Genomic DNA, 26402 nt, shown 5'->3' on the forward strand with positions numbered 1-26402 from the left:
GCACATTCAGTATCAGTTTCTGAATAAAAGTCCACTGCAATCTTTCTCATTTGTCTTACATCAGAAGTCATGTGTCCATCAGGTGTTGTCAAACAATACATTTCATTTTGTTGTTTTGACACTTTTTCTAAATTAAAAAAATAAGCAGTGGGAGTAGGGCTGGGCGATATATCGCATGCGATTGTCACGCGCATTTCGTCAGTAAAGCAGGTTCCCTGATTACCGCTAAATTGCCATCACCTGCTTTCAAATGGAGCGGCATTTAATAGACAGAGCCGTAGTTCACTGACAAGCCACGCAATATCGCGTTCATTATCGAAGGTGATTCATCTTCGATAATGAACGTGATATTGCGTAGCTTGTCAGTGATCTATGGTTGCCGCTCCATTTGAAAGCAGGTGATGGCAATTTAGTGGTAATCAGGGAACCGGCTTTACTGACGAAACATGTATACTGCTGACAAAAAAATTTGTATTTGTGTCTTTCCTATTTCCCACCACTGTATCAAATTATCAAATTCATTTTTCTTAGAACCCCATTAATTCCAAAACAATTCAAATTTCTCATAAAAATCTTTTTCTTTCAACAATGCAATATTAAATTTCCAATAAGGACTTTTAAATTTAGATTGTGTCAAAACAATATTTACTGTAATAAAATGGTGATCTGATAAACAACATGGAAAAATATTACACCCCATTATTCTATTATTTTCAGTACGTTTGACATAAAACCTGTCAAGTCTTTATCATTCCTTGTGAAACTTTTGTCCATGTATATTGGTTAATCTCTTTATTCATATCTCTCCATACATCTACCAAATCATTCTGAATTGTAAAGCTTTTTAAGAAAGAAGCTGATACAGGATGTGGTTCCTCATTATTCCTATCTAAAAGAAAATTAAAAGTACAATTCCAATCCCCTCCAATGATTAATATACCTTCCAAAGTATAACTTTTTAAAAATTCTCATAATTTTCTAAATATTATGATTCTAACTGACCCTTTGTTTGGAGCATATATTTATAAAAACAAATAACAGATTTTTAATCATAGCATTCACCATCATAATACGTCCTTTCTCTATTTCCATTTCTGATAAAATATTAACATCAAGGTGAGCTGAAAACAAAATCGCTACACCTGCACTGATATTTGTGCCATGGCTAAAACAAATTTTTCCTCTCCACCACAGGTTTAACTCAGATTCATTTTTTATATCGCTTTTAAAAATATTACTTCATTAAAATTCATTAAGTAAAGCTCTCTGCAGGGGCCGGTATTATGTATAACTTCAAACTTATTGGGAAATCTTGCAAATGATCAAGATCTGATCAACATCTCGAGACTCCTGCGTATATCACATGATCCTCCTCTGTAGCTCTCTGAAAGAAAACACAAAAGTTCATCAATGTGTTCATCACATTATTGGCACATCTATCCATCCTCTTTCCACAAGCACAGGAAATACAGCAGAAATACTTTTGTCAGCAATTTCCTCACAACGGGTCCCAAGTTTTTTTGGAGAATGCAGGATATCCTTATGAAAAAGAAGTTTATTCATGTGTGCTATTAGTATACTTATTTTAAAGTATGTACTTCTCAGAAATATTCTTAAAATAACATTAAAGTACACTTGACTTATACTGACCTATATTTGGCCTATACTCTAAATGTTAGGCTAGATGTCACGTCCGCACCTGGCGGCCATCTTGTCACAGTCAGCTCGCTCACTCGTAACATTGTGTTTTAATGGTGCATGTACTTTTTAAATAACCATAACTAGCTCAATTTTCTACCAATTTTCACACTGTTTGATTTGTTATAAACGTCAGAGATGTACTTATGATACTGCATACTTATGAATATTTATAACCATGGACTTCCATATGAAAATAACAAACATTGAGCAGAACAGATAGGTGCAATGAATATACACAGGCACAAGTTATTTATGTTAAATCAATATATAGGCTACTAAAACTCAGTGTACAGAATGGCAACATGATGGATAAGTGGAAAGTGGATATTATATATATATATATATATATATATATATATATATATATATATATATATCCACTTTTATAATATGAATATTACTTTTATAATAAAATAATTTGAATTATTACATGTTTATTTTAACTTCTTCAGGGTTCAACTAAACCAATTGAAAATCATGTGCAACTTAAGTTATATTGAAAAGAAAGAGCAATTCTGCCTTTCCCACTGATGTAAAATTGCTGGTAGCAGCTAAACTGTAACTATAGGTCTCACTCAAAGCTTCTTGTTATTAGCCAGCTAATAACTACAACCACATCCACAAAGACTGTAATTTAGACAAAAGAGTAGTTGTCATAAAATTGTTATTGGTGTCAGTAAAACCTATATAATTGAACAGCTCAATTGTGGTCTCAGCCTTGATAGTAGCCGTGATACACAACTATGCTGCGTGATTAAGTAATTTTTCTGCAAAGCTGCAATTTCAACATGTTCAAGCATCCAGAATTATAGCCACGTTAATAACGTTTGTAAGAAACCTGATGGTTGATGTACGCAATGGCTACAGTGCTGTCGGAGCTGGCAACTCGATGCAATTAATATGCCAATTCAGTTGAGACCCCACCCACAGACCTGATACTGCATGACCATTGTACATGGCTCCCCACCTGAGATAAGAGATCCTCTGCCCGGGGGTGAGTTTGCTCTTGTCCTAGTTGACCCGAAGACCCAACCGGCTGAGGTGAGCTAACACTATGTCCCTGTGTTCGCATAACTGCTCCTGCGAGCTGGCCAGAATGAACCATTCATCGACGTAGTTGAGAATGCGAACGCCTTGTTCCTTGAGCGGAACAATGGCTGCCTCCGCAACCTTCGTAAAGACACAAGGCGACAGGGCCAGCCCGAAGTGCAGGATTTTGTACTGATATGCCCGACCCTCGAACACAAACCGTAGAAAGGGTCTGTGTCGAGGCAGAACCGAGACATGAAAGTACACATCCTTCAGGTTGATCGCTGCAAACCAATCCTGGGGATGGATGCATTCGAAAATGTGCTTCTGTGTAAGCATCTTGAACGGCAGCCTGTGAAGGGACTGATTCAGGACATGCAGATCCAGGATTGGCCGTAGACCACCGCCCTTCTTGAGTACAATGAAGTAGGGGCTGTAAAACCTCGACTTCATATCGGCTGGAGGGACCGGCTCGATTGCATCCTTCACCAGGAGGACAGCAATCTCCACCTGTAGAAATGGTGTATTGTCCAGGGACACGTGAGTGTAATGGACACCACTGAACAACGGGGGAGGCCAGGCGAACTGAATCACATAGCCGAGTCTGATGGTACGAATGAGCCAGCGGGGCGGGCTGGGAAGCGCTAGCCAGGTTTCCAGACACCGAGCCAGCGGGCCCAAAGGCACCATAGACGTACCATGCATGGGGCAGTGAAGCAGAGTGCTGGGACCCGACTCGGATGGTATAGCGGCCCAAAGTGGGGTCAGACTCTGTGAGGTAGCAGTGTGTATGGGAGATGGCACATGGGAGGTGGCTTCAACCAACACACTGGGACCTGCTGGCATGAGAGGGGGCTGAGAGTGGAGAGGCAGGGCCTTGCACACTGACAGCCGTGCCCTCTTGGGACCTGGAGGACTGCTCTTTTTGTGAAAAAGTGGGTACCGCTGGACTCCGGAGAGCCAGCGGCGGGACAAGACACAAATTTATGATCCATTTACCATAAGCCAGACTATATGTTTTGAATGCTTATATCCCCTAAATGTGAATTTTGTCATTGTTTTGGAACACACCAGATTATTAACCTTTAACTAGTAAAATATCAGAATACCCATAAGTTCACTTCTATTTTCTTTGATGACCAGCTGACCTTCAAAGACCACATTGCAAAGACAACGTCTCGTCTTTAATGAGCCCAAAAGAGTCCACGTCACACCTCTCTTCAACTCTCTGCACTGGCTATTACTTGCTGCTTGCATCAAATTCAAGGCATTGATGCTTGCTTACAGATCTAAATAAATTAGATTAAAATGAGTAAATAAAGTTTACTCAAAAACTGTAAAAGAATTAAAACAACAAAAAAGAATAAAATCTACAGAAAACTAAAAAAGTCAATAAATTATATTAAAATAAATAAATAAATAAAAATGGTATTACAATAAAATTATAAGTTATTAGTCTATTAAATATATTATAAAAAATATAATTATATTATAATGTTTATAATAAATAACATTTATATTTAAATAAATAAATAAATACATTTATCAGTATTATAGTGACTAGAAAATAATGTAACTTCAGACTACATTTTCCAGTATATTAAATGGGCAGATGCATTTTAAATTTCAGGATGTTGGTCCTTATTCCCTCATATTTCAGGATCCACTTCTAAAAGTTTGGAAAGCCTGATTTCGAGGATTCACTGCTGTATTTTAAAGTTGTGTGTCAGCGGACTAATGTTTGTGTGTCTAAATGAAGGTAAATCCACAAACACATCTACTGCTTTATCAATATATGTTGTGCTGCTGTGTGTAGATCATTAAACACACACACACACACACACACACACACACACACACACACACTAAAATCAGACTGAAACAACACAGACACACACCATACACTGAAATCAAAGATCTTACTGATTTATTTCTGTTTCTTTTGTAGAATGTGGGATCAGCGTAAGTGATTTCTTCTGCTCGAGTCTCTGTTTCAACAATAATGACAGAAACAAACAGTGAAATGATGTTTGAGAATTATATACATACACACATACAGTGGTGTGAAAAAGTGCTTTCCCCCTTCCTGAATTTTTTATTTTTTTTGCATGTTTGTCACACTTTAATGTTTCAGATCATTAAACAAATTTAAATATGAATCAAAGATAACACTAGTAAACACAACATGCAATTTTTTTAAATTAAGGTTTTTATTATGAAGGGAAAACAAAATCCAAACCCACATGGCCCTGTGTGAAAAAGTGCTTGCCCCCCGATGACATAACTTAACTGTGGTTTTATCACTCCTTGATTGCCACATCTGTTCCCAATCAAGAAATCACTTAAATCGGCCCTGCCTGACAAAATTATGTAGACCAAAAGATCCTCAAAAGCTACACATCATGTTGAGATCTAAAGAAATTCAGGAACAAAAGAGAAAGAAAGTAATTGAGATCTATCAGTCTGGAAAAGGTTGTAAGGGCCATTTCTAAAGCTTTGGGACTCCAGCGAACCACAGTGAGAGCCATTATCCCCTTATGGCAAAAACATGGAACAGTGGTGAACCTTCCCAGGAGTGGCAGGCTGACAAATTACCCCAAGAGCGCAGCGACGACTCATCCAAGAGGTCACAAAAGACCCCACAACAACATCCAAAGAACTGCAGGCCTCACTTGCCTCAGTTAAAGGTGATAGAGAGGATTTTTTCGTCGACTGAGAAACCAAAGACTGTTACTGAGTTTTTTTCCCCTTTTGGGAAAATACTCTGTGGACTGACAAGACAAAAGTTGAACTTTTTGAAGGGTGTGTGTCCCATTGTGTCTGGCGTAAAAGTAACACAGCATTTAAGAAAAAGAACATCATACCAACAGTAAAATATGGTGGTGGTAGTGTGATGGTCTGGGGCTGTTTTGCTGCTTCAGGACCTGGAAGACTTGCTGTGATAAATGGAGCCATGAATTCTGCTGTCTACCAAAAAATACTTTGGAGTGGCCTAGTCAAAGCCCTGACCTCAATCCTATTGAGATGCTGTGGCATGACCTTAAAAAGGCAGTTCATGCTCAAAATCCAAATGTGGCTGAATTACCACAATTCTGCAAAGATGAGTGGGCCAAAATTCATTCACAGCACTGGAACTGTCACAGGCACGTCAGGTTCCACCTCCCTCCAATACTCACACACTCAATCACCGGACTACTAATCACCGCCACCTGCACATCGTCAACTCCGCAAATCACCACCACCTTAAAAACCCCACACTCACACACAGTCACTATCCGGTCTTGTTTGTACTATTATCTAATGTGTACTTACCTCAAGGACTCCTACTTACTACTTACCTGCTTCCAACGTCTCCAGTGTCTCCAGTGTCTACTGTATTCCTCGTGTGCTTCTCCAACTGTGTGTGAGTGTTCCTCATCTCCAGTCTCCAGCGTGTTCATCTCTCCATATTCTACAATCAACAAAAGGACAGTATCATTATTCCATCATCCATTCTTCTACTTCAAATTGCCATATACTCACCATTGCTCTGCTGAAATCAATAAATATACCATACTTGCTTTTACATCTGTCTCCGAGCTGTCTCTGTTGTAACAGGAACAGACTCATGGCAAGTTATCGCAAACGCTTGATTGCAGTTGTTGCTGCTAAGGGTGGCCCAACCAGTTATTAGGTTTAGCACCTAACACTTTTTCACACAGGGCCATGTGGGTTGGGATTTTGTTTTCCCTTCATAATAAAAACCTTCATTTAAAAACTGCATGTTGTGTTTACTTGTGTTATATTTGATTCATATTTAAATTTGTTTGATGATCTGAAACATTAAAGTGTGACAAACATGCAAAAAACCACGATGGGGGCAAGCACATTTTCACACCACTATATACATACAGTAAACACTTGCCTTCTCTGTGTGTGTTTCTGTGTTTCCTGCAGATGCAGAAGATCCCGACAGCAGCAACAATCAACAGAGATCCAGCAGCAGCAGCAGCAGCAGAGATCAGCACTGTCCGAGAGACTGAAAGAGACGGTCATCAGTCCAGATCAATGTGTGCAGAAACACCAGATATCATCAGTGAAGTACCTGCAGCACATGTGTGACAGAGCTGAGTGTTGTTGAGGTGTTGAGTCTGGTTTCTGATGGGATTGTTCAGCACACAGCTGTAGGAATCATCCACACACTCCAGATGGAGAAGAAGATCAGACCGGCTGCTGAGATCAGACACTCTGATGCTGGAGAATACACTGTTTCCTTTGAACCAGGAGAGAGTCACATGACTCACATTCACAGCTGAACACACCAATGAACATGATGATGATGAAGATGAAGAGTTACTGCTGATGACAGGAACAGGCAGACGAGCTGAAAACATGACAGAATGAATCAGATTCAGTAGAAATCACTGTGATCTTCTGGATAAAATGATCAGCATCATCACAGAATTCTCCATCATTTTATCATATTCTCAGTAACATTATCTGGTGAATTTAGTCCACAGATGTAACAGGATAGTAATTCTCTCCTCACCATAGACAGTGAGATTGATCGTGTTGATCGTTGTGTCTCTGGAGACTGTATAAAGTCCAGAGTCTGTGGTTCTGCTGTTGATGATGGTCAGAGATCCAGTCTGATGATCCAGTTTCAGTCTGTCTCTGAATCTCCCTTCAGCAGTTTCAGCATAAAACCTGCTCTTGTTGTTCATTACACTAGCTATGAGAATGTTTCTAAACTTCCACTCGATCTCTTCATCTCTGTGTATTTGAGTGAAACTAGAGTTCAGAGAGACTGATTCTCCCTCAGTCACTGACTCTGACTTCACTGCATCAGCAACAAACACACCTGAACACAAACACACATAATCACTCAAATTAATTCTTCACTCATTTCAATATACAGTAAATGAAAGGAGCAGCATCAACAACAATATCTGACGATATTAATGTTATACAACTGGAAAATATTAATGAATGATGGAATAATGTGTTTAAATGATCAAATAAACTGAAGTGAGACTATAAAAATACTCACCAGCCTGACACAAGCACAAACAGATGAAAACAAACATTTTCTGAAATAGTTTGAAACAGAGCTGTGATAATAGTCGTATCCTGACACTCGTGAAAATGTTTCTTAAAGCGAATGAATCTGCGGGTCTGTTGTAAAGAGGTTCAGTGAAACGAAACTCCTCCTTCAGATACTGCCATGCCTTCTCAAAATGAGCTACAGAAAGGAGAGAATGGGAACTATTTCTAATAATATGATTGGAATGTGTGGGAGGAGCTACTGGACGAGTTTAACTGCTGGATTTCTCTGAAAATCTTCATTACACACTGACAGAACAATCGACATTCGCAAGAGTGCAGGACTTGATTATTATAACATTTCTGAAACAGTTAAAAATGTTTGATACGTTTATTTTCTTCTGGTTGTTCTCCTGGAGTCTGACTGGTGAGTATTTTTATAGCTACAGTTTAATTTATATTATCATTTCTCCACATCCATCTTTATTCATTTTACTCTAATATTTTCATGTTTTATCAGACTTAACCTTCAGAAATACTTCTGTGAAAAATGAAGAGGATAGTTTTAAATGGACAAAAACTGTAAATCTGTTGACTCTCGAGTATGTGTGTTTGTGTTCAGGTGTGTTTGTTGCTGATGCAGTGAAGTCAGAGTCAGTGACTGAGGGAGAATCAGTCTCTCTGAACTCTAGTTTCACTCAAATACACAGAGATGAAGAGATCGAGTGGAAGTTTGGAGACATTCTCATAGCTAGTGTAAAGAACAACAAGAGCAAGTTTTATGTTGAAAGTGCTGAAGGGAGATTCAGAGACAGACTGAAACTGGATCATCAGACTGGATCTCTGACCATCATCAACAGCAGAACCACAGACTCTGGACTTTATACAGTCTCCAGCAACAAAAGAAACGCGTTCAACAAGTTCAAACTTACTGTCTATGGTGAGGAGAGAATTAGTTATTTTATATACAGTCTAAGTCAAGTTTACATGAACCCTGCAGAAACAAAATGCATGTTATTTTTATTATCAAACAAACAAACAAACAAACAAATAAACAAACAAACAAACAAAAAACACCCGTGGATCAATGATTCCTTAGCTCAACATCCATTATTTATAAAGATAAATACATTAAACTAAAAAAAAAAAAAAAAGTACATTCATAACATAGTGTGTGCAAAAGAAAAATGTAAACTAAAAGGTGAACATAATTGTATACATAAAGTAAATGAAAAAGCATAAGTAACATCAAATCTAACTTAAAATGACTTATTTGTGAGCTGCATGATATGCAAATTTTATATCCAGCCAATGAGTGAAGCTGGAGCCATTTTGAAGTGATGTGGTGAACTGTGTCAAGCTGTCTATAAAGAAAATAAGTAAAATATTAGAGCTTGACTTTTTAAACATTCATAAACACTTGTTTGTGTTAGTGCGCTTCTTAACTGCAAGCACAATACAACGTTTTCTGAGGCGTGATGTGGTGAAGATGGTGAAAGGAGGTAAGCTAAATCTTATTTTTATATTAACAAAGTAAAACATTAGATTTTGACTTTTTAAACATTAATTAAAACACATTTATTTGTTAGATGGGTTTATTCCTTAACTGGAAGCACAATACTGCGTTTTCTGAGGCGTGATGTGGTGAAGATTGTGAAAGGAGGTAAGCTAAAGTTTATTTTTATATTAACTAAATAAAAATAAGTGTGTTGTCTAATGTCCAGTTGTTTATTTATTTTTGTAGTCATGGGGATTTATTAATTATTTTGAACTGTTATGATTTCTTCAACAATCAAAAACGTGTTATTTATGAATACTTTGCAACTAGCTTTATATTTAGATTGATTTTGTACATGTAAGTATATTGCACATGAATCAAGAAACCGGTTTGCACACAAGTGTATTTTATAGATGTGCACGCTTCCACTGAACAGATTGTTGAGTGCTTAAATGCAAAGTGTTTGCATGTATTCATGAAGATTGCATTAGATAAAAAACTAACCAGGGTTGGGAAGGTTCCTTTTAAAATGTATTTCACTATACAGATCACAAAATGCTTTAAAAAATAATTTGTAAAGTATTTCGTTAGATTACCCAAGTTTTGTAACTTAATTTTTTTAGAATACTTTGGAATACTAATAAGAATGCAACACAAGGTACAAGGTAAATGCAAGTTTTTATCTTATAATTCTGACATTTTTCACAGAATTGCGTGATATAAAGTTGAAATTGCGAGTTGTAAATTCAAAAATGTGATATAAACTTGCAATATTGAGAAAAGAAGTTAGAAAACTTTTTGAGGAAAAAAGGCAGAATTATGAGATAAACTCGCAATTTTCCAGAAAAGAGAAAAAAGTACATAACTGTCACAGATCCCTTGTCTCCCGGACTCCATTTCCCAAGATCCTCCTGTCTCCACACCTACACTCACTTCCCTCGTCTTCTCCCCATCATCACTGATCACCTGGACTTCCTCATCAGCACTGCCTTTATAATGGACTCACTCCCTTCACTCCCTGTCTGTTCTTATGTTAAGCTTATGTGTGTTAACGTGTATGTGGTTTATCTCCTGCGTTGTTATTAAAAACCCATTATTGTGGATCTCCGTTTACGCCTCATCTCTCCAGCATACAGCACATGTTACAGAAGAACAGACCAATACTGCTGGACATCCACAAGAGGTATTATGGGTTTATTCCTGGTCCCTGTACCCCCAACGGCTGAGGACTGCTGAGGACCGGCTTTGCCAACTGCGGCAGAAGGGCGGACCGTTGGAGAGGTATGTGGAGGAATTTCTGGAGGTCTCCTTTTCGGTGGGTTGGACTGATGCCTGCCTCAATGCTGTTTTTCTGGTGGGACTGGACAAGGACATGATTCGCTATTGCAAACCTGCCTGTAATTTCTCCCTAGTCGACTCCATAAATTTGATTCTCTTTTTAAATGGTTCCAATTTCGAAGTTGATATAGTAAAAGAGAGTCATCGTGTTCCTTGTCCAGCCCCATCAGAGACTCACCAGGCATCACCAACTCACCACACCCCGGAACCCTGCAAATACCGCTTCAATGGTACCGTCCCTGCCAGAGCTCTAGTAGATGCCAACGAGCCAGTATCTCCAGTCCCAGCCGCCGCCGCCGCCGAGCCCTCTGCTCCAGCAGCCGCCGCCGAGCCCTCTGCGAGCCCTAGTCCCGACCCGCCATGGCCTGCCGAGGCCCCTGACCCGCCATGGCCTGCCCCGCCATGGCACATGGATCCGCCCTGGAGACCTCCACTCCAGTCCACTCCTCTCCCTGCACCTGCATGAGGTCCAGGGCACCCACCCTCCCTCCCGGTTGTTCTATCTACGGCGCAAGGACGCGCCTACCGGGAGGGGGGGGGGGGGGTAATGTCACAGATCCCTTGTCTCCCGGACTCCATTTCCCAAGATCCTCCTGTCTCCACACCTGCACTCACTTCCCCTCGTCTTCTCCCCATCATCACTGATCACCTGCACTTCCTCATCAGCACTGCCTTTATAATGGACTCACTCCCTTCACTCCCTGTCTGTTCTTATGTTAAGCTTATGTGTGTTAACGTGTATGTGGTTTATCTCCTGCGTTGTTATGAAAAACCCATTATTGTGGATCTCCGAGAAAACCATTTTAGCTATAGTGCATCTTTTTTTTTTTTGTTTTTTTTTTGAGATTTAAAGCAAAGAGATTTAAATATTTAAATAATAAACAGAATATTATTACACTGCATATGATACTATTCTCATTATTCCAAGCATATAACACTTCATTTACAGCAAACAATCATGCGACTGACCGGGTGAGCAGCGCGCATGTTCCTACAAAACTCACTCCTCCGCCATGAATAAATCGCCACCCGAATGCATGCTTTTTAATACTGAAGATGGCAGGAAGATTGACAATTTTAAAAATACACTTTTTTTTGTATTCTCCAAATTTTCTGTAATATGCACATTTGTGATGAAAAGAACACTTTTAATAGCAAAACAACCTATTTGCAAATTAGTGTAAATCACATTGATTAATTTTACAATCTTACTAGCCTGTTATTTAGAGTAAAAAAAAAAAAAAATCTTCTTTTTTTCTACTTCCTGCAAAAGTAGACACTTCCTGCAGTTTCAAGGTTAATGATTAATTGATCATTCAGTTAAATGATGATCAATCATGTGAATTTGTGTAAATTAACATCCCTACTTTAAACCTCAATAATCAACTTAATAATGGCAGTAAATCAATTTCACCCCAAATAAAACAGAAATGAAACAAACTAACATTTATTTATTAAATATAAAGATGTTTTCTTATTTCAAAATATTATATCTCATTTAATAATGCAAGTAAATACACATTTGCTATGCTTTTCTTTAGGATGGTCATGGTGACCTTGAGGAACTGGAACAACACACACACTGAGGATTGTCATGAAGGTGGATTCATGGATGATGGGAACTCAACTCTGCGTTCATGACGCATTGGGGAATGTCACACGTGACCCGGTGTCTGAAAGCCAACTATCCAACTACTCCAATCTCTATTGGCTGGCGACAGCCTATGACATAATATTGCGCAACTCGGAAGTATATAAGGAGCGCCTGGAGAAACAGTCAGTATCTTTTTCGTCTTTCGGGTCTGTTCTGTCTGATTGCGACTATGTCCACTCCGGTAAGGGATTCTTTAATATGCCTTACAAACGTTCAAGAGAGTGTGTTCATCCGTGTCCCAGGTTTTGACACTTGATATACACATTTCTGGCCGTGTTCTGTCTGGAGAGGAGCACGCATAGACAGTGCTTGAGGACGCTGTCTGTGTGTTTGTCTGTTGTTTACTGTGAGCGTCTCTCTATCGGGACTCTCCGTTCTCATTCGGCACTCTTCTCAAGGGAAGATGTGTCTGCATCTGTGCCTGGTGATTCTGGCCCCGTTTGTGCTTAGGCAAACAGCGGCTGCAATCATAGGGCTTGCAGGTGAGCTCGTTGGGAAGTTTGAGAGAGTTGTATTCTCTCTCGGCTTCCCCAGGGCTGACAAGGATGAGTTGTTGGATGACGATGACGTTAGTGTTTGACGTCATCACGTCCGGCAGTGAACGCTCCTCTAGCTGCTGTGTATGCAGAGCTGCTGGTGTTTTTAGGACGCGCCCTCTGGGCCTCCTTTGGAACATGCTGGCATGTGTTATGATATATTTCTTTACTAGAGTAAAGGGAATAATATGCCGCTGGTTGGCCAGGGCCTTTGGTGACTTATTAACCTCCTTTGCAGTTCGATTATTTGTCCCACCTGGAGCTTGATAACACTGCCATGAGCTGATGCCACATGTCTGGCTGAGGTTATAGGCCCCACAGGGCCTTCTTTAGCGCTAATGACATACACTGCACTCCTCTTGCTTTGAAGAGTAAAAAGGTTCTTTTACCGAGTCACTGCTCATTGGGTTGTTTTGGATGGACTGTTATGTGGGCACTCACAGTTACTAAGTCATGTGGTCATTCTTGCTCCCAGCAAGCTTAATTTCAGGTGTGGAATACCACTATGTGATTGAGTATTCTGGTGTGTTATGTAGTTCTTTATGCAGAACTTTAGTCATGTTGTAGGCCCCTTCCCAGCCTCCATGATTATGTGCCTACAGTAAGGTTTATCTGTTGGGTGAGCTTCGTACTTCCCCTTTTGGTTGTTTTTGCGTAATTGCGCTTGGCTTCCTAAGCTGATCATTGGTTGAAGACTTCTAGGAAGTCTCCCATTGAGATCAGCCTCATGCTGGTTTGTGCTCCCCTGTATCAGGGCTCCCTAGCGCACAGCCTCCTCAGTGCATATAGTCAGGCGTTGAGTAGATCCTAGGTAGAGCGGATTGTACTCCCCTCAATACGAGCGTTCATAGCACTCAGCTAAATTCTGCTCTCCAGGATGCCCATCTCTACGCGTGAGTTTGAGTTGCTTACTGCTCTTTCGCAGTCACTCTTACTTGCTCTCTTCTCTGAAGGATGCGTTGTTGAGATTCTGTATTCAGACAGGGTTGGCCAGACATAAGCTGTGTCCCGATTCAGGGGCTACGCACTTCGAAGTGCATGAAAGGGGTGGGGTTTTGGAGTGGAGGGTTGCCAGGTCTGCACAACAAAGCCATCCGAAAAGTAGTGTAATCACAGCACAAGTGTAAAAGTATCCCAATCCCAGACTTGGCAACAATGAGCCGAGCGTCATGGTTAGCAGCTGTGTGACAGACAGCTGACAGTTGATGTTTGTGTGTGCATTTTAAAGTTTTATGACTTTCTGGGTTTTGACATGTTCACTGTCGACGACGATGGGACACTGGACCAAAATATGGTTCAACTATGTAATGTTAGTTTTATATAGTTAACAAGTTAACCTTGTTTGTTTTTTTATGTTGAATGAAATGATAACTGTGTCAGTTTTTTTAACTAAAATAAACTTGCACTAACATCTTAAAATATACCTGCTGAGCATTTGTAACATGCAAGCATTTTAAAGCTATGATGACCAAGACAAAATTTGAATGGACCATAGATCTGTTTTGTATGTTCAAATATTTCAGATTTTTATATATTTATATAATACGCTCCACCAGCGTCTCCCTGCTCAGCCGAATGAAAGTGTACACAAATATGTTTTGTTGTTTTATATACTGATGATTTAAAATGTTATGCTATTTTTCTGATGTTAAATCTAAGATCTGTTGTATAGTTGTAAAAGGTACTTTAATGTAGCTTTAGAATGATGTATTTAATGTAAAAACATTTAATTTACGTGATGAAAAAAATATAGGCTATAGGCCTACATATAATTTTTCATATAAATAAAAAGAAGTAAACAATGAACAGAACAATTCTCTTTTATTTACACATGTGAACATATGTAAAAAAAAAAATTAGAATTAACAGAATTACTCCGGCTCATTTCCAAATAAATTACATTACAAATATATGTACACAACTTATGCATTTGCTAACTTAAATTTACAAAAAAAAAAAAAAAAAAAAAATTGTAGAGAAATTAGGCTGTTTCATTGACAAAATGACATTTAAATGATATTTATATCGACACATTTTAATCCACTGTATTCTGTTCTTGAGAAAACGGGGGAAAATGTGGCCTTTGAAGTGCGATTCACCGCGGCGCGAGGAGGGCTGACGTAATTAGAGAGCGACTTCAAGTGCACCCTCTCCATTTCTCAGTGGAATGAAGCGTCGATCTCAAGACACTTCGCGGTCTACAATATCCCACAGTTCATTGCGCGCCAGTGACGACAGGAGTTCAGGTGTGAATTCACATAAATGTAAGCAATGCCCCGATTTCACCAATCAAACTGTAATATCCCTGATGTCCAAACGTCAGTTTTTCATAAATGCAATATCTGTCTCTGAGATGGAGTGCAGTTGAATAAAATTCTAAAGTACTGTACTTTAAATTCAGACTTAAATACAGAGTAAATGTATAAATATGAATGTATATATTTTCCAAGTTAACATTTCATTTAACATAAAAACAAACAAGGTTAACTTGCTAACGATATAAAACTAACATTACATAGTTCAACCATACATATTTTGGTTCAGTGTCCTGTTGTCATCGGCAGTGAATGTGTCAGAACCCAATAGAAAGTCATAAAACTTTAAAATGCACACATAAACATCAACTGTCAGCTGTCTGTCACACAGCCGATAGCCATGTAACGACGCTCAGCTCATTGTTGCCAAGTCTGGGATTGGGATACTTTTACACTTGTGCTGTGATTACACTACTTTTGGGATAGTTTTGTTGTGCAGACTTGGCAACCCTCCACTCCAAAACCCCACCCCTTTCATGCACTTCGAAGTGCGCGGCCCCTGAATTGGGACACAGCTTATGTCTGTCCTTCTTCAGACTAGGTCAGCCTCCCTGGTGGCAATGAGGGTTGACTTCGTTCTCCTCTAGTGACTGGCCGGGGCTCCCTTTGGTTTTCTGGCCACATTCCCTTTAAGAAACCACATTTTCTTGGAAATGTTGGTTCCAGAAGCTTTGAGCAGCCTTGGTAGGCTTTCTGCGGGAAGCCTCTTTAAGGCTTAGCTTGGGCTGTTGGGCATAGAGAATGCTGTCACTGACAGCCTTGCGTGACCCGAGGGTGAGTTGCTTCTGGCATTTCTCTTGAAACTGCTGGACGTTTGTCTAGACATATTAACATGCACTCTCCTTTGGCATGGCGGCATGGGTATTTCGTTCCCCAATGCGTCATGAATGCAGAGTTGAGTTCCCTTCGAAAGGGAATGTCTCAGGTTACAAATGTAACCATAGTTCCCTGAGAACAGGGAACGATACTCTGCGTTGCCATGCCATGCTTTGGGCTGCCTGCAGAACAGTACCTCAAAACGATAAGATACTGACTGCTTCTCCAGGCACCCCTTTTATACTTCCAGGTCACGCCATATTACGTCATAGGCTGTCGCCAGCCAATAGAGATTGTTGGATAGTTTTTTAGACACCGGGTCACGTGTGATGTTCTGCATAACCTGATATTGCTGAGTTCAACATGTTCCTGGGTCAACATTTTTGTTGATCCTGGAACAACATTCAAATCAACCAATCAGATTTGAGGGACAAGTTTACAGATTATGTCAAGTTTAGGCTTAAAATCATGAATTGGTGCTTCTACATCAGTGTTATTCACCTATCATCTCCCTCTGATTTTTGGGATAACTTATGGGTAGGGTTAGGTTTAGGGGTAGGAATAGGGTTAAGACTAAATTTTCAGACTAGAATGTTGTTCCAGGATCAACAAAATATGTTGACCCAGGAACGCATCTAACTCAGCAATATCAGGACGTGCGTGATGTTCAGACATCCCAAGTCTCCCGGAAGTTCCGGGAGTCTCCCGCATATTGATAGCGGCTCCCTGATGCCCGCAAATTAGTTAAAATCTCCCGGAATCTAGAGCGAGCGAGCGAGAGCGCGCATAGAGACTGTGTTTCAAACCAGCGCGCGCACGGCAGAGAGGGAGAGGGAGCGAGAGAGAGACCTTGCGTGTGTGTGCGAAGCGCATGTAAGACAGAGAGCATCCCGAATGGCCCTTTTCGGCAAATCAACCAATCAATTATCAGTGAGGTGAGTTGACAAGTTTCATTTCATGTGCATATTATTCAGGCTAGTTGCCAAGGCTACATGAAAACAACAAACTCCTTAGACCTGTTTAAAGTTGCAATGGAAAATAAATAAAAGCAGTTTACATAAATAGTATAAGCAGCTTATATAAATAGTAAAAGTAATCTACATATTTAAACATAATTAATGAATAATTGCATATGCCTATAGCTTATAGCTCCTTCCTCTTTTTTTTTTTTTTTTTTTTTTTTTTTTTTTTTTTGGGGGGGTGGATACCTCCCTGAAATGACTTTTTGCAGGTTGGGATGTCTGGATGTTCCCCAGTGCGTCATGAACGCAGAGTCTCATTCCCTGTTCTCAGGGAACTATTGTTACATACGTAACCAAGACGTTTTGTCAAATTGTCACAGTTTTTATTCAGAAGTGCTAGAGTCATGATTTTTGGTTTCAGACTATATAAGTTGCTGTTGTTTCCAGAGTAGTATTTCAATCTCTATTCTCTCAAAAACCCTAAAATGCTTTATTTCTGTACTAATTGTGTGGAAACCTTTTGTTGAATGCTGTCCAAAAGTAAATTTCTTTGTTTTGTACAAATTGTATGTTTTGTGCTTATTCTAAGACATTTAATGTTCTGGAGCAGTACAGTAAGTTTTAAATTACATTTTTTAACTTGTTTCAATTCAATTAACTGTCTTTTTTTATGTAAATAAGCTTAAATGTTAACACAACTTGCTATTAATTGGTAGTTTGAACTGGTGTTTTTAAGTAAAAAATGTTGAGTAAGCAAATATATTTAAGTATAACAGAATAAAAAAATTGCTTCAAGTTTGATTTACTTAAAAATGTGATGCTAAAATGGTGCATATACATTTTAAGAAAATCCAACACATTTTTTTGCAGTAATGACACAGTATTAATAACCACTTATATGTACATTTTTGAACAATGTCAATTTTTTTAATTCAGTTTTTTATTTATATTATGTCTACGTCAACATTTTTATGTAAACAATCTTATTCAAGACAGTACTAAATAATAAAAAAAAATAACATGGAATTTTTTTATCATCCCTTTTATTTTGGTTATAAAAAAATAATTATTTTGAGCATGATAATAAACAACATTTCAAGACTTGGCTTGTGCCATCGGAAATTTTCTCATAAAATGATCGTTTTTATCAGGCTCCTGTGTTTAGGTTCAGTTATTTCACTTCAATCAAAATGCAATCGAAAGGATGGCACTTATAAATATGGTTTCTTTAAATCAAGAAATATCAATGCACTGACAAATCACAGCTATTTTACATACTCAATTAAATTTATTCTTTTATTCACCAATATTTTCCAGCTCGTCTGCCTGTTCCTGTCATCAGCAGAGACTGTTCATCATCATCATCATGTTCATTGGTGTGTTCAGCTGTGAATGTGAGTCATGTGACTCTCTCCTGGTTCAAAGGAAACAGTTCATTCTCCAGCATCAGTGCATCTGATCTCAGCATCAGTCTCTATCTTCCTCTGGATGTGGAATATCAGGATAAAAACACCTACAGCTGTGTGATCAACAATCCCATCAGAAACCAGACCAGACATCTCAACATCACTCAACTCTGTCACACATGTGCAGGTATATCAGCAGCAATAAAGATATATATATATATATATATATATATATATATATATATATATATTCACTGCCCTCCAAAAGTTTGGAAACACCCTGAAAAATTGGGGTTTTGGATAATATTGGCATGAATCTGTTTTAATTTGTGATAATTTTGCATTGATAAGGGACAACACAAGCTACGAAAACATATTTTATTATATAAACAGTTTATACATCGAAAAAAACTTTGATTCATCAAAATATCCACCATTAGCATTTGTCTGACCTAAACTGGGCTCTAATTGGTTCATTGTATTCTAAACTTAAATGGCGATCAAGCTATAATAGATATAAGCTATTAAGGTGTGCTGACCCAAAAATCTTTTACAAACCTGGGCCAAGTTTAAACCAGTAACCAGGCGTTACAGCTGGCAAAGAGGCATGTCTGACTTTGACATGTTAAAATTACCATTATTATGTAATCAAAATAAAAATTATTACTGCTGGTCTTCACTGATAATGTGAAGTTACTGTAATGCATTTGCCTCAAAAATGATATTATGCTGATATCGTCCAAAACCACACTTTGCCAGGGATGTTTCCAAACTTTTGGAGGGCAGTGTGTATATATATATATATATGAGCAATATCACACTCGTAGCCGTGCGATATGGCTGTATATCAGCACGCTGTGATTCGTCAGTAGGTAATCACAGCGTGCTGATATACAGCCATATCGCACGGCTACGAGTGTGATATTGCGTTTATACAACAGTTCGACGGCACGAGTGTGTAAATAAATAAGAACAACAACGGAGTGTCTTTAAAACCCTCTTTTGTGCAGCACTACTTCCTTCCGCCACGGATTCAAATCTCAATTTGACAGTTGGACCAAGCCTCCGTTACTAACTCTAAAACGTCACTTCAGAACTAGTAACGAAGGAACGTTTCAAAACTCAAGTTGTCAGTTGAACCAAGCCTCCGTTACTAACTCTAAAATGTCACTTCAGAACTAGTAACGAAGGAACGTTTCAAAACTCAAGTTGTCAGTTGAACCAAGCCTCCGTTACTAACTCTAAAATGTCACTTCAGAACTAGTAACGAAGGAACGTTTCAAAACTCAAGTTGTCAGTTGAACCAAGCCTCCGTTACTAACTCTAAAATGTCACTTTAGAACTAGTAACGAAGGAACGTCGAGTCGCTTCATTGAAACACATTGAATTTTGTACAGTATTAGAGAGAGAGAGAGAGAGAGAGAGAGAGAGTAGGCTATTACCTGTGTCTGGTTTATTGCATTACATTCATTCTTCAAGTCGATGTCCATAATATTATATCCTTTATACAAGTCCGTTTGAATGTCCGCTGAGGAAAGCGACCTTTTTTCAGTTTGGGAATTTTCCATAGCATCCATTAGATGTTACGTGTACTGGTAGAGAGATGAGGCAGATGCGGATTTCCACAATAATATAATGCTTTTAATGTAACAAAGGTAAGGAACGCCAACATACACGGTAAACAACATTCAGAACGGACAAGGAGTGAAGGGAGTGAGTGTCATATAAAGGGAGTGCTAACAATAGAGTCCAGGTGCAGGTGATCCGTGATGATGGGGAGATGACGAGGGAAGTGAGTGCAGGTGAGGAGAACAGGAGGATCTTGGGAAATGGAGTCTAGGAGAACAAGGGATCTGTAACAGTACCTCCCCCTCCCGGTAGGCGCGTCCTCGCGCCGTAGATGTAACAACCGGGAGGGGGGTGGGCGCCCTGGAGACCTCAAGCCGGAGCAGGGGGAAGAGCAGACTGGAGTGGAGGTCTCCAGGGCGGGCTCAAACGCCATGGCGGGTCAGGGGCCGAAGGCAGCCATGGAGGGTCAGGGGCCGAAGGCAGCCATGGAGGGTCAGGGGCCGAAGGCAGCCATGGAGGGTCAGGGGCCGAAGGCAGCCATGGAGGGTCAGGGGCCGAAACCTTGAAGCCGTCGAGCCCAGGCGGCGCTGAAGGACCAGCGGGAGATGGCGGAATCCACGGCTCCGCCGACCGAAGCGCAGCCGGGGCTCCAGAAGGCCGCAGTAGAAGGCAGACGACATACAACAAAGTGAACACCGGGGAGAGTGCGGAGGCCAACTGGAACTGAGGGACGGAGGGACGGAGCAGAGACGGAGGAGTGCAGTCCAGAAGTGAGGGCAGGCCGACGAAGGAACAAGGTGTGAACGGGGGCAGGATGGAGACTGGTGAGACTAGTGGACTGATGGGCCATGGTGGAGACGAGGGAGGTTGGAGCCAGGGTGTAGGTAATCGCCCAGAGGTCCGAGGTGGAGATCTGGGCGAAGGGGCTTGAGGTGGAGGTACAGTGCTGAGACATATGGACGGAGGCGGGAGAGGGAGGCAGGGAGGGGAAACAGTCTTTGGGCTGGAGGGTTCAAAAACACAGTTCATAGGAGCAGTTGGTTCGGCGGCGGCGGCTGGAGCGGCTGGCTCGGCGGCGGCGGCTGGAGCTGAGGGCTCGTAGGCGGCGGCTGGAGCTGAGGGCTCGTAGGCGGCGGCTGGAGCTGAGGGCTCGTAGGCGGCGGCTGGAGCTGAGGGCTCGTAGGCGGCGGCTGGAGCTGAGGGCTCGTAGGCGGCGGCTGGAGCTGAGGGCTCGTAGGCGGCGGCTGGAGCTGAGGGCTCGTAGGCGGCGGCTGGAGCTGAGGGCTCGTAGGCGGCGGCTGGAGCTGAGGGCTCGTAGGCGGCGGCTGGAGCTGAGGGCTCGTAGGCGGCGGCTGGAGCTGAGGGCTCGTAGGCGGCGGCTGGAGCTGAGGGCTCGTAGGCGGCGGCTGGAGATGAGGGCTCGTAGGCGGCGGAGACTGGAGAACTTTGCTCGGCGGCGGAGACTGGAGAACTTGGCTCGGCGGCGGAGACTGGAGAACTTTGCTCGGCGGCGGAGACTGGAGAACTTTGCTCGGCGGCGGAGACTGGAGAACTTTGCTCGGCGGCGGAGACTGGAGAACTTTGCTCGGCGGCGGAGACTGGAGAACTTTGCTCGGCGGCGGAGACTGGAGAACTTTGCTCGGCGGCGGAGACTGGAGAACTTTGCTCGGCGGCGGAGACTGGAGAACTTTGCTCGGCGGCGGAGACTGGAGAACTTTGCTCGGCGGCGGAGACTGGAGAACTTTGCTCGGCGGCGGAGACTGGAGAACTTTGCTCGGCGGCGGAGACTGGAGAACTTTGCTCGGCGGCGGAGACTGGAGAACTTTGCTCGGCGGCGGAGACTGGAGAACTTTGCTCGGCGGCGGAGACTGGAGAACTTTGCTCGGCGGCGGAGACTGGAGAACTTGGCTCGGCGGCGGAGACTGGAGAACTTGGCTCGGCGGCGGAGACTGGAGAACTTGGCTCGGCGGCGGAGACTGGAGAACTTGGCTCGGCGGCGGAGACTGGAGAACTTGGCTCGGCGGCGGAGACTGGAGAACTTGGCTCGGCGGCGGAGACTGGAGAACTTGGCTCGGCGGCGGAGACTGGAGAACTTGGCTCGGCGGCGGAGACTGGAGCAGAGGGCCAATCCATGCCCTCAAACACAATTAGAATCCCCGTAGGGACGGGAGCGAACTCTGGAGATACTGGAGCGGGCTCTGGAGATACTGGAGCGGGCTCTGGAGATACTGGAGCGGGCTCTGGAGATACTGGAGCGGGCTCTGGAGATACTGGAGCGGGCTCTGGAGATACTGGAGCGGGCTCTGGAGATACTGGAGCGGGCTCTGGAGACACTGGAGCGGGCTCTGGAGACACTGGAGCGGGCTCTGGAGACACTGGAGCGGCTTGCTTCCTCCTCCTCCGCTTACGGGACCCAGTTGAGGATTGTAGGTTCCGTGTGGGGCAGGCAGGGAGTTCACTGGAAAGGTGTGCGGAGGAAGCCGGAGGTTGACTGACTGGCCCGGCCAACCGTGTTTCTGGATGGACCGGACGACAACACTGATCCTGAACCTCTTCTACTAAGAATTTGGAGCCATTCAACCACAAAATTAAATTGATAGTATCGCTTAAGGAGAAACAAAAAACAGGTTCATCAAAACGGATAGTGTCGTCATCCAATCCATCCAAAAACAAGGAGATCAACTGAGCATCAGGCCAGTCAGACAAGAAAGCAAGCTCCACGAACTCCTCCACATACCTCTCCAGCGAACGACCCACCTGTAGGAGCCCGATGAGGCGATCGCCGGTTGTCAGAAGAGTGAGAGGCGTTGGAGGAGCAGGAGCCAGGGAGCTGGTGGAAGTCTCCATTTTTTTTTGTGGAAAATCCGGTCGTTTAGGGTCCGTTCTTCTGTTACGGTATGCTGGTGTAGAGATGAGGCAGATGCGGATTTCCACAATAACATAATACTTTAATGTAACAAAGGGTAAGGAACGCCAACATACACATTAAACAACATTCAGAACGGACAAGGAGTGAAGGGAGTGAGTGTCATATAAAGGGAGTGCTAACAATAGAGTCCAGGTGCAGGTGATCCGTGATGATGGGGAGATGACGAGGGAAGTGAGTGCAGGTGAGGAGAACAGGAGGATCTTGGGAAATGGAGTCTAGGAGAACAAGGGATCTGTAACATTAGATTACACCACAGCGCTAAAACAACTTCCTTTTGCAAAAGTTCCTTTCAATTTAAAAGTCTCTTGTGCATCACTGACTCATTCTCCTGTAAAGTGTTGCCGCCATCTAATGGCTTATTAATGTAATGTTCACTCAATCCATATTACTTAATGGACATATTTATATAAAATAATATTTATTGACAATAATATTTAGAACAACAAATAAGCACAATTGTACAGTTCAGTCAAACATAAAGCACCAGTAAAAAATTAGGTCACCATTTACGCTTGTATGCGGGTTTTACAAATATTTAACGAATGAAAAGGATTTTAAAGAGCTTGTGACAAAACTTCCTAACTCCATTGGATCCTCAAACTGTCAATCAAGCCTCATTAATCTGCCTCACCTCCTGAATACAGTGCGCACGCAGTTTGGACATCTCCTCTGTGCAATGCAAAGGTAAATAAAGATCTGATGTTTGGAAAAAAAAATTGTAAAGCGTTTTCTTTACTCAAAAAACCATATGTTTATAAAGTTTAATGTTTTACGTATTTGAAAAGCGGAGAAGAGTCTGATATGTCCCGTCTAACTGTAGCCAATATGCTATATAAGGATGTAACGTAACGTTTATTATTATCAAATTTAATATAGCACAATTCGACTTGCTCTGTAACAAATAATAGATTAATAAGACCAAAGATTGCCCGTTCTATGTACTCAAATTGAATTATGTCTCATGTTTAACCACTATAAGAGCCAGCGGCAAATCCTCGAAGCACTGGCCGAGACTAAGCTGTTCTCGGCAGTTACAGAAGCACTGAACGGCCGCTGACGCACTCGAGATCGCATCTCCGAAAACGTCAAAACAAATTGTAAAATAGGCGCTGTTATTAAATATGAGTCACATATTTCAGGTCTAAACAACTACATTCTCGCCTTAAAAACTATTAAAACTACAGTTTGTGGTACAAATAGTAGTATTTGTAAAAATTACGGTTGATTTGATCGGCCGCAATGACGGTCACTTCAAGCGGAGTGATACAAATGGTGATAAGGCCATATGGATAAGGCAGTAGGAGTGCTGTTAGTTGTATATATATATATATATATATATATATAATTTTTTTATTTTATTTTTTTTCTCACAAACTAAACAATATATCTATTTTAAAATTTCTTGTCTTACAAGACCGTATCCACTGTTGTGGCTTTACTGAAGCTGTGATCCGATTGGCTCTCTCTGCTCTGGTGGGCGTGGCTACTGTGGCTGTTCTGGTTTATGACATCAGATCCAGAAGTCTTCAACAGAAGAAGAGCGTCCAGAAATATCCATCAAACTCTGATTAATCTCTTAGGAAGATGGAGATGATTCTGAATGACAAGAGATATTATAAGAAATCTTTTGAGTAAATAGCACTCATGGATAGATAGATAGATAGATAGATAGATAGATAGATAGATAGATAGATAGATAGATAGATAGATAGATAGATAGATAGATAGATAGATAGATAGATAGATAGATAGATAGATAGATACTAGTAGGTGCTACAGCAGGGTCTGTATTGGGTCATATTGATTCATTAGAATTCAATTACCTTCTCAGTCTTCTCTAATTTTTGGCAGAACAACACAAGCAAGCACAGATGATGATTTAGACCCTGTAGCACTCATTATATTTCATAGTAAAAGAATAAAAGAATAGTATACAATAGTATAAAAGAAGCTAATTCAAATGTAATTGTTCAGTATTAAAAACTATACTTCCCATGCAGTGGCCAGTTTCTGCTCTGGTTTTCACTCTTCATCTCTCTCACACACATTCACATGCATAAAAGCAGAAGTAACTGCAGCTTTTGACACTTTTAGTTCCTGAGAGTCTCAGTGTCATGAAATAATGCTTATCAATGTTTATTTTATCAGAAGAGCATTAAACTATAGCGTTAATCACTAAAGTGTAAACGAGAGGTGTCCAAACTTGTTGCTGGAGGTCCACTGCTCACATCAAGTTCAAATTAAAATAAAACTAATCAAGTATTTCAGGCACACTGGAAACTTCTAGGCAAGTGTTTAAGAGGAACTAAACTGCAGTTTCATTGTTTGAGGGATTCAGAGTAACACTGACTGAACTAAACAATGATCAGCTGAAGGACTATGAGTGGAAAATAAGCTGAAGAACAGAGTCAACAGACTAATGTTTACTTGAGCTATCTTTGCAACTATAGGGCCCAGTTTCACAAACAGTGCTTAAGTTAAGCCAGGATTAAGCCTTATTTCAATTAGGGTATTTAAGTTGCTTTTATAAACATACCCTAGAAAAAACATTACTGCTTTGCATCTTGAGAAAAAAAACAATGGCTTGGTATATTTCAAAATATGTCCGTGCAAGTTGTTTTCAGTAAAAAAGCTCAAACATGCATTTAATCTAGGACAAGCTTAAGCTCTCTGTGAAACCAGGGGTAAGACTGTGGTCAGTTAATTTTTAGAACATTAGCACACGTCTGTACTATTGTAAATTTCTGAGGATCAGTATTCTCCCCTAAAAGTGATTGGGCAGTGATCAAAATTGCCCAGAACTCCTAAAGTCGCAGGCTCAAGTGTCTTATGTTGTTGAAATCCTTGGCTCAAGATGGATTCATACTTGATCATCTTGGCTAAATTTCATGTTTCATGCCTTCTTCATGTTTTTTAGGTGCTTAAGGGATTGTTTATCACACAATTTTTCACACACGCTCACAACATTCATACCACATGGTAGAACTCCTCTTTCTGAACAACTTTGCCTCTGTCGCCGCTGTCAATCAGATCATTCATTAAATATTGGAGATTATATAAAAAGCGTCTTTCGCAAATATGTCCTAGGTTTTTGGCTCAGCCTCCATAAATGTTAAATAGCCTATATATTTCCTAGTAAATTGTCTGTAAATTGTCTTGTGTTGTCTGTAAACAATCTTTCCTTTTATGATCTAAGTGGCTGCATGCTTGTTAAAGAAAACATTTAATCCAATTGCTGCTTGCATCTTTATTTCTTCTTAGTTTTTAATTTCAACAGACATGATGAGATTAATGTTTGTCACCTTTACAAAGACTTTCTTCAGATGTTCATCGATTAAAGTCTTAACTTTTTGTTTTCTCAATGAATGGCATATAGAAGATTTTATTTTCTGAATAAAAGTGTCTGTTTAAAACAGTTGTAAGTAAATACAGAATGTAATGTGACCAGAGAAAATGTGTTTTTTTTAAGTATAGTACATAATGAAATAGAAAGGATATCTGTGGAAATTATTTATATTACCGTTTAGGTCCTTCTTTATATTATACATCAAAAAATAAGTACAATGTACTTATTGGATTCATATTGAATTGCAAAACACTTTTGCTGCTATTGATGTGGGATACAGG

General features: G+C 40.8%; 2 protein-coding genes across 4 annotated transcripts; one reads left to right on the plus strand and one right to left on the minus strand.

Moving 5' to 3' along the window:
* Positions 1-409: 409 nt before the first annotated feature.
* Positions 410-7907, minus strand: LOC137008327 (hepatic and glial cell adhesion molecule-like). 3 transcript variants are annotated; one of them, XM_067370311.1, is made up of 6 exons: positions 7760-7907; positions 7259-7570; positions 6815-7093; positions 6635-6748; positions 4654-4718; positions 410-1384 (listed from the first exon to the last, which is right to left on the minus strand). In XM_067370311.1, the coding sequence occupies exons 1-6, from the start codon at positions 7794-7796 to the stop codon at positions 1334-1336; spliced, it is 858 nt and encodes a 285-aa protein (XP_067226412.1). In that variant the 5' UTR covers positions 7797-7907; the 3' UTR covers positions 410-1333. The 3 variants fall into 3 exon arrangements, 2 of the variants coding, with proteins under 2 accessions (XP_067226412.1, XP_067226400.1); XR_010892791.1 differs by having other exon boundaries at positions 4654-6748; XM_067370299.1 differs by lacking the exon at positions 410-1384 and having other exon boundaries at positions 4304-4718.
* A 118-nt stretch (positions 7908-8025) lies between these two features.
* LOC137017019 (SLAM family member 5-like) lies at positions 8026-26219 on the plus strand. Its single transcript, XM_067380908.1, has 4 exons — positions 8026-8179; positions 8375-8692; positions 18189-18464; positions 24190-26219. The coding sequence occupies exons 1-4, from the start codon at positions 8131-8133 to the stop codon at positions 24345-24347; spliced, it is 801 nt and encodes a 266-aa protein (XP_067237009.1). The 5' UTR covers positions 8026-8130; the 3' UTR covers positions 24348-26219.
* The last annotated feature ends 183 nt before the right edge of the window (positions 26220-26402 follow it).

The sequence above is a fragment of the Chanodichthys erythropterus genome, chromosome 3 (genome assembly GCF_024489055.1).
Source record: "Chanodichthys erythropterus isolate Z2021 chromosome 3, ASM2448905v1, whole genome shotgun sequence".
NCBI lineage: Eukaryota > Metazoa > Chordata > Actinopteri > Cypriniformes > Xenocyprididae > Chanodichthys > Chanodichthys erythropterus.

Excerpts from the sequence above, each read along its gene's own strand:
- LOC137008327 (XM_067370299.1), bottom strand. The coding sequence starts at position 7,796 with ATGTTTGTTTTCATCTGTTTGTGCTTGTGTCAGGCTG. Across the intron at positions 7,094-7,258 it reads GATCAATCTCACTGTCTATG|CTCGTCTGCCTGTTCCTGTC; the intron begins GTGAGGAGAGAA and ends TCATGTTTTCAG. Across the intron at positions 4,719-6,634 it reads CAGAAACACACACAGAGAAG|AGACTCGAGCAGAAGAAATC; the intron begins GCAAGTGTTTAC and ends TTGTTGAAACAG.
- LOC137017019 (XM_067380908.1), top strand. The coding sequence starts at position 8,131 with ATGTTTGATACGTTTATTTTCTTCTGGTTGTTCTCCTGGAGTCTGACT. Across the intron at positions 8,180-8,374 it reads GTTCTCCTGGAGTCTGACTG|GTGTGTTTGTTGCTGATGCA; the intron begins GTGAGTATTTTT and ends GTTTGTGTTCAG. Across the intron at positions 8,693-18,188 it reads GTTCAAACTTACTGTCTATG|CTCGTCTGCCTGTTCCTGTC; the intron begins GTGAGGAGAGAA and ends AATATTTTCCAG.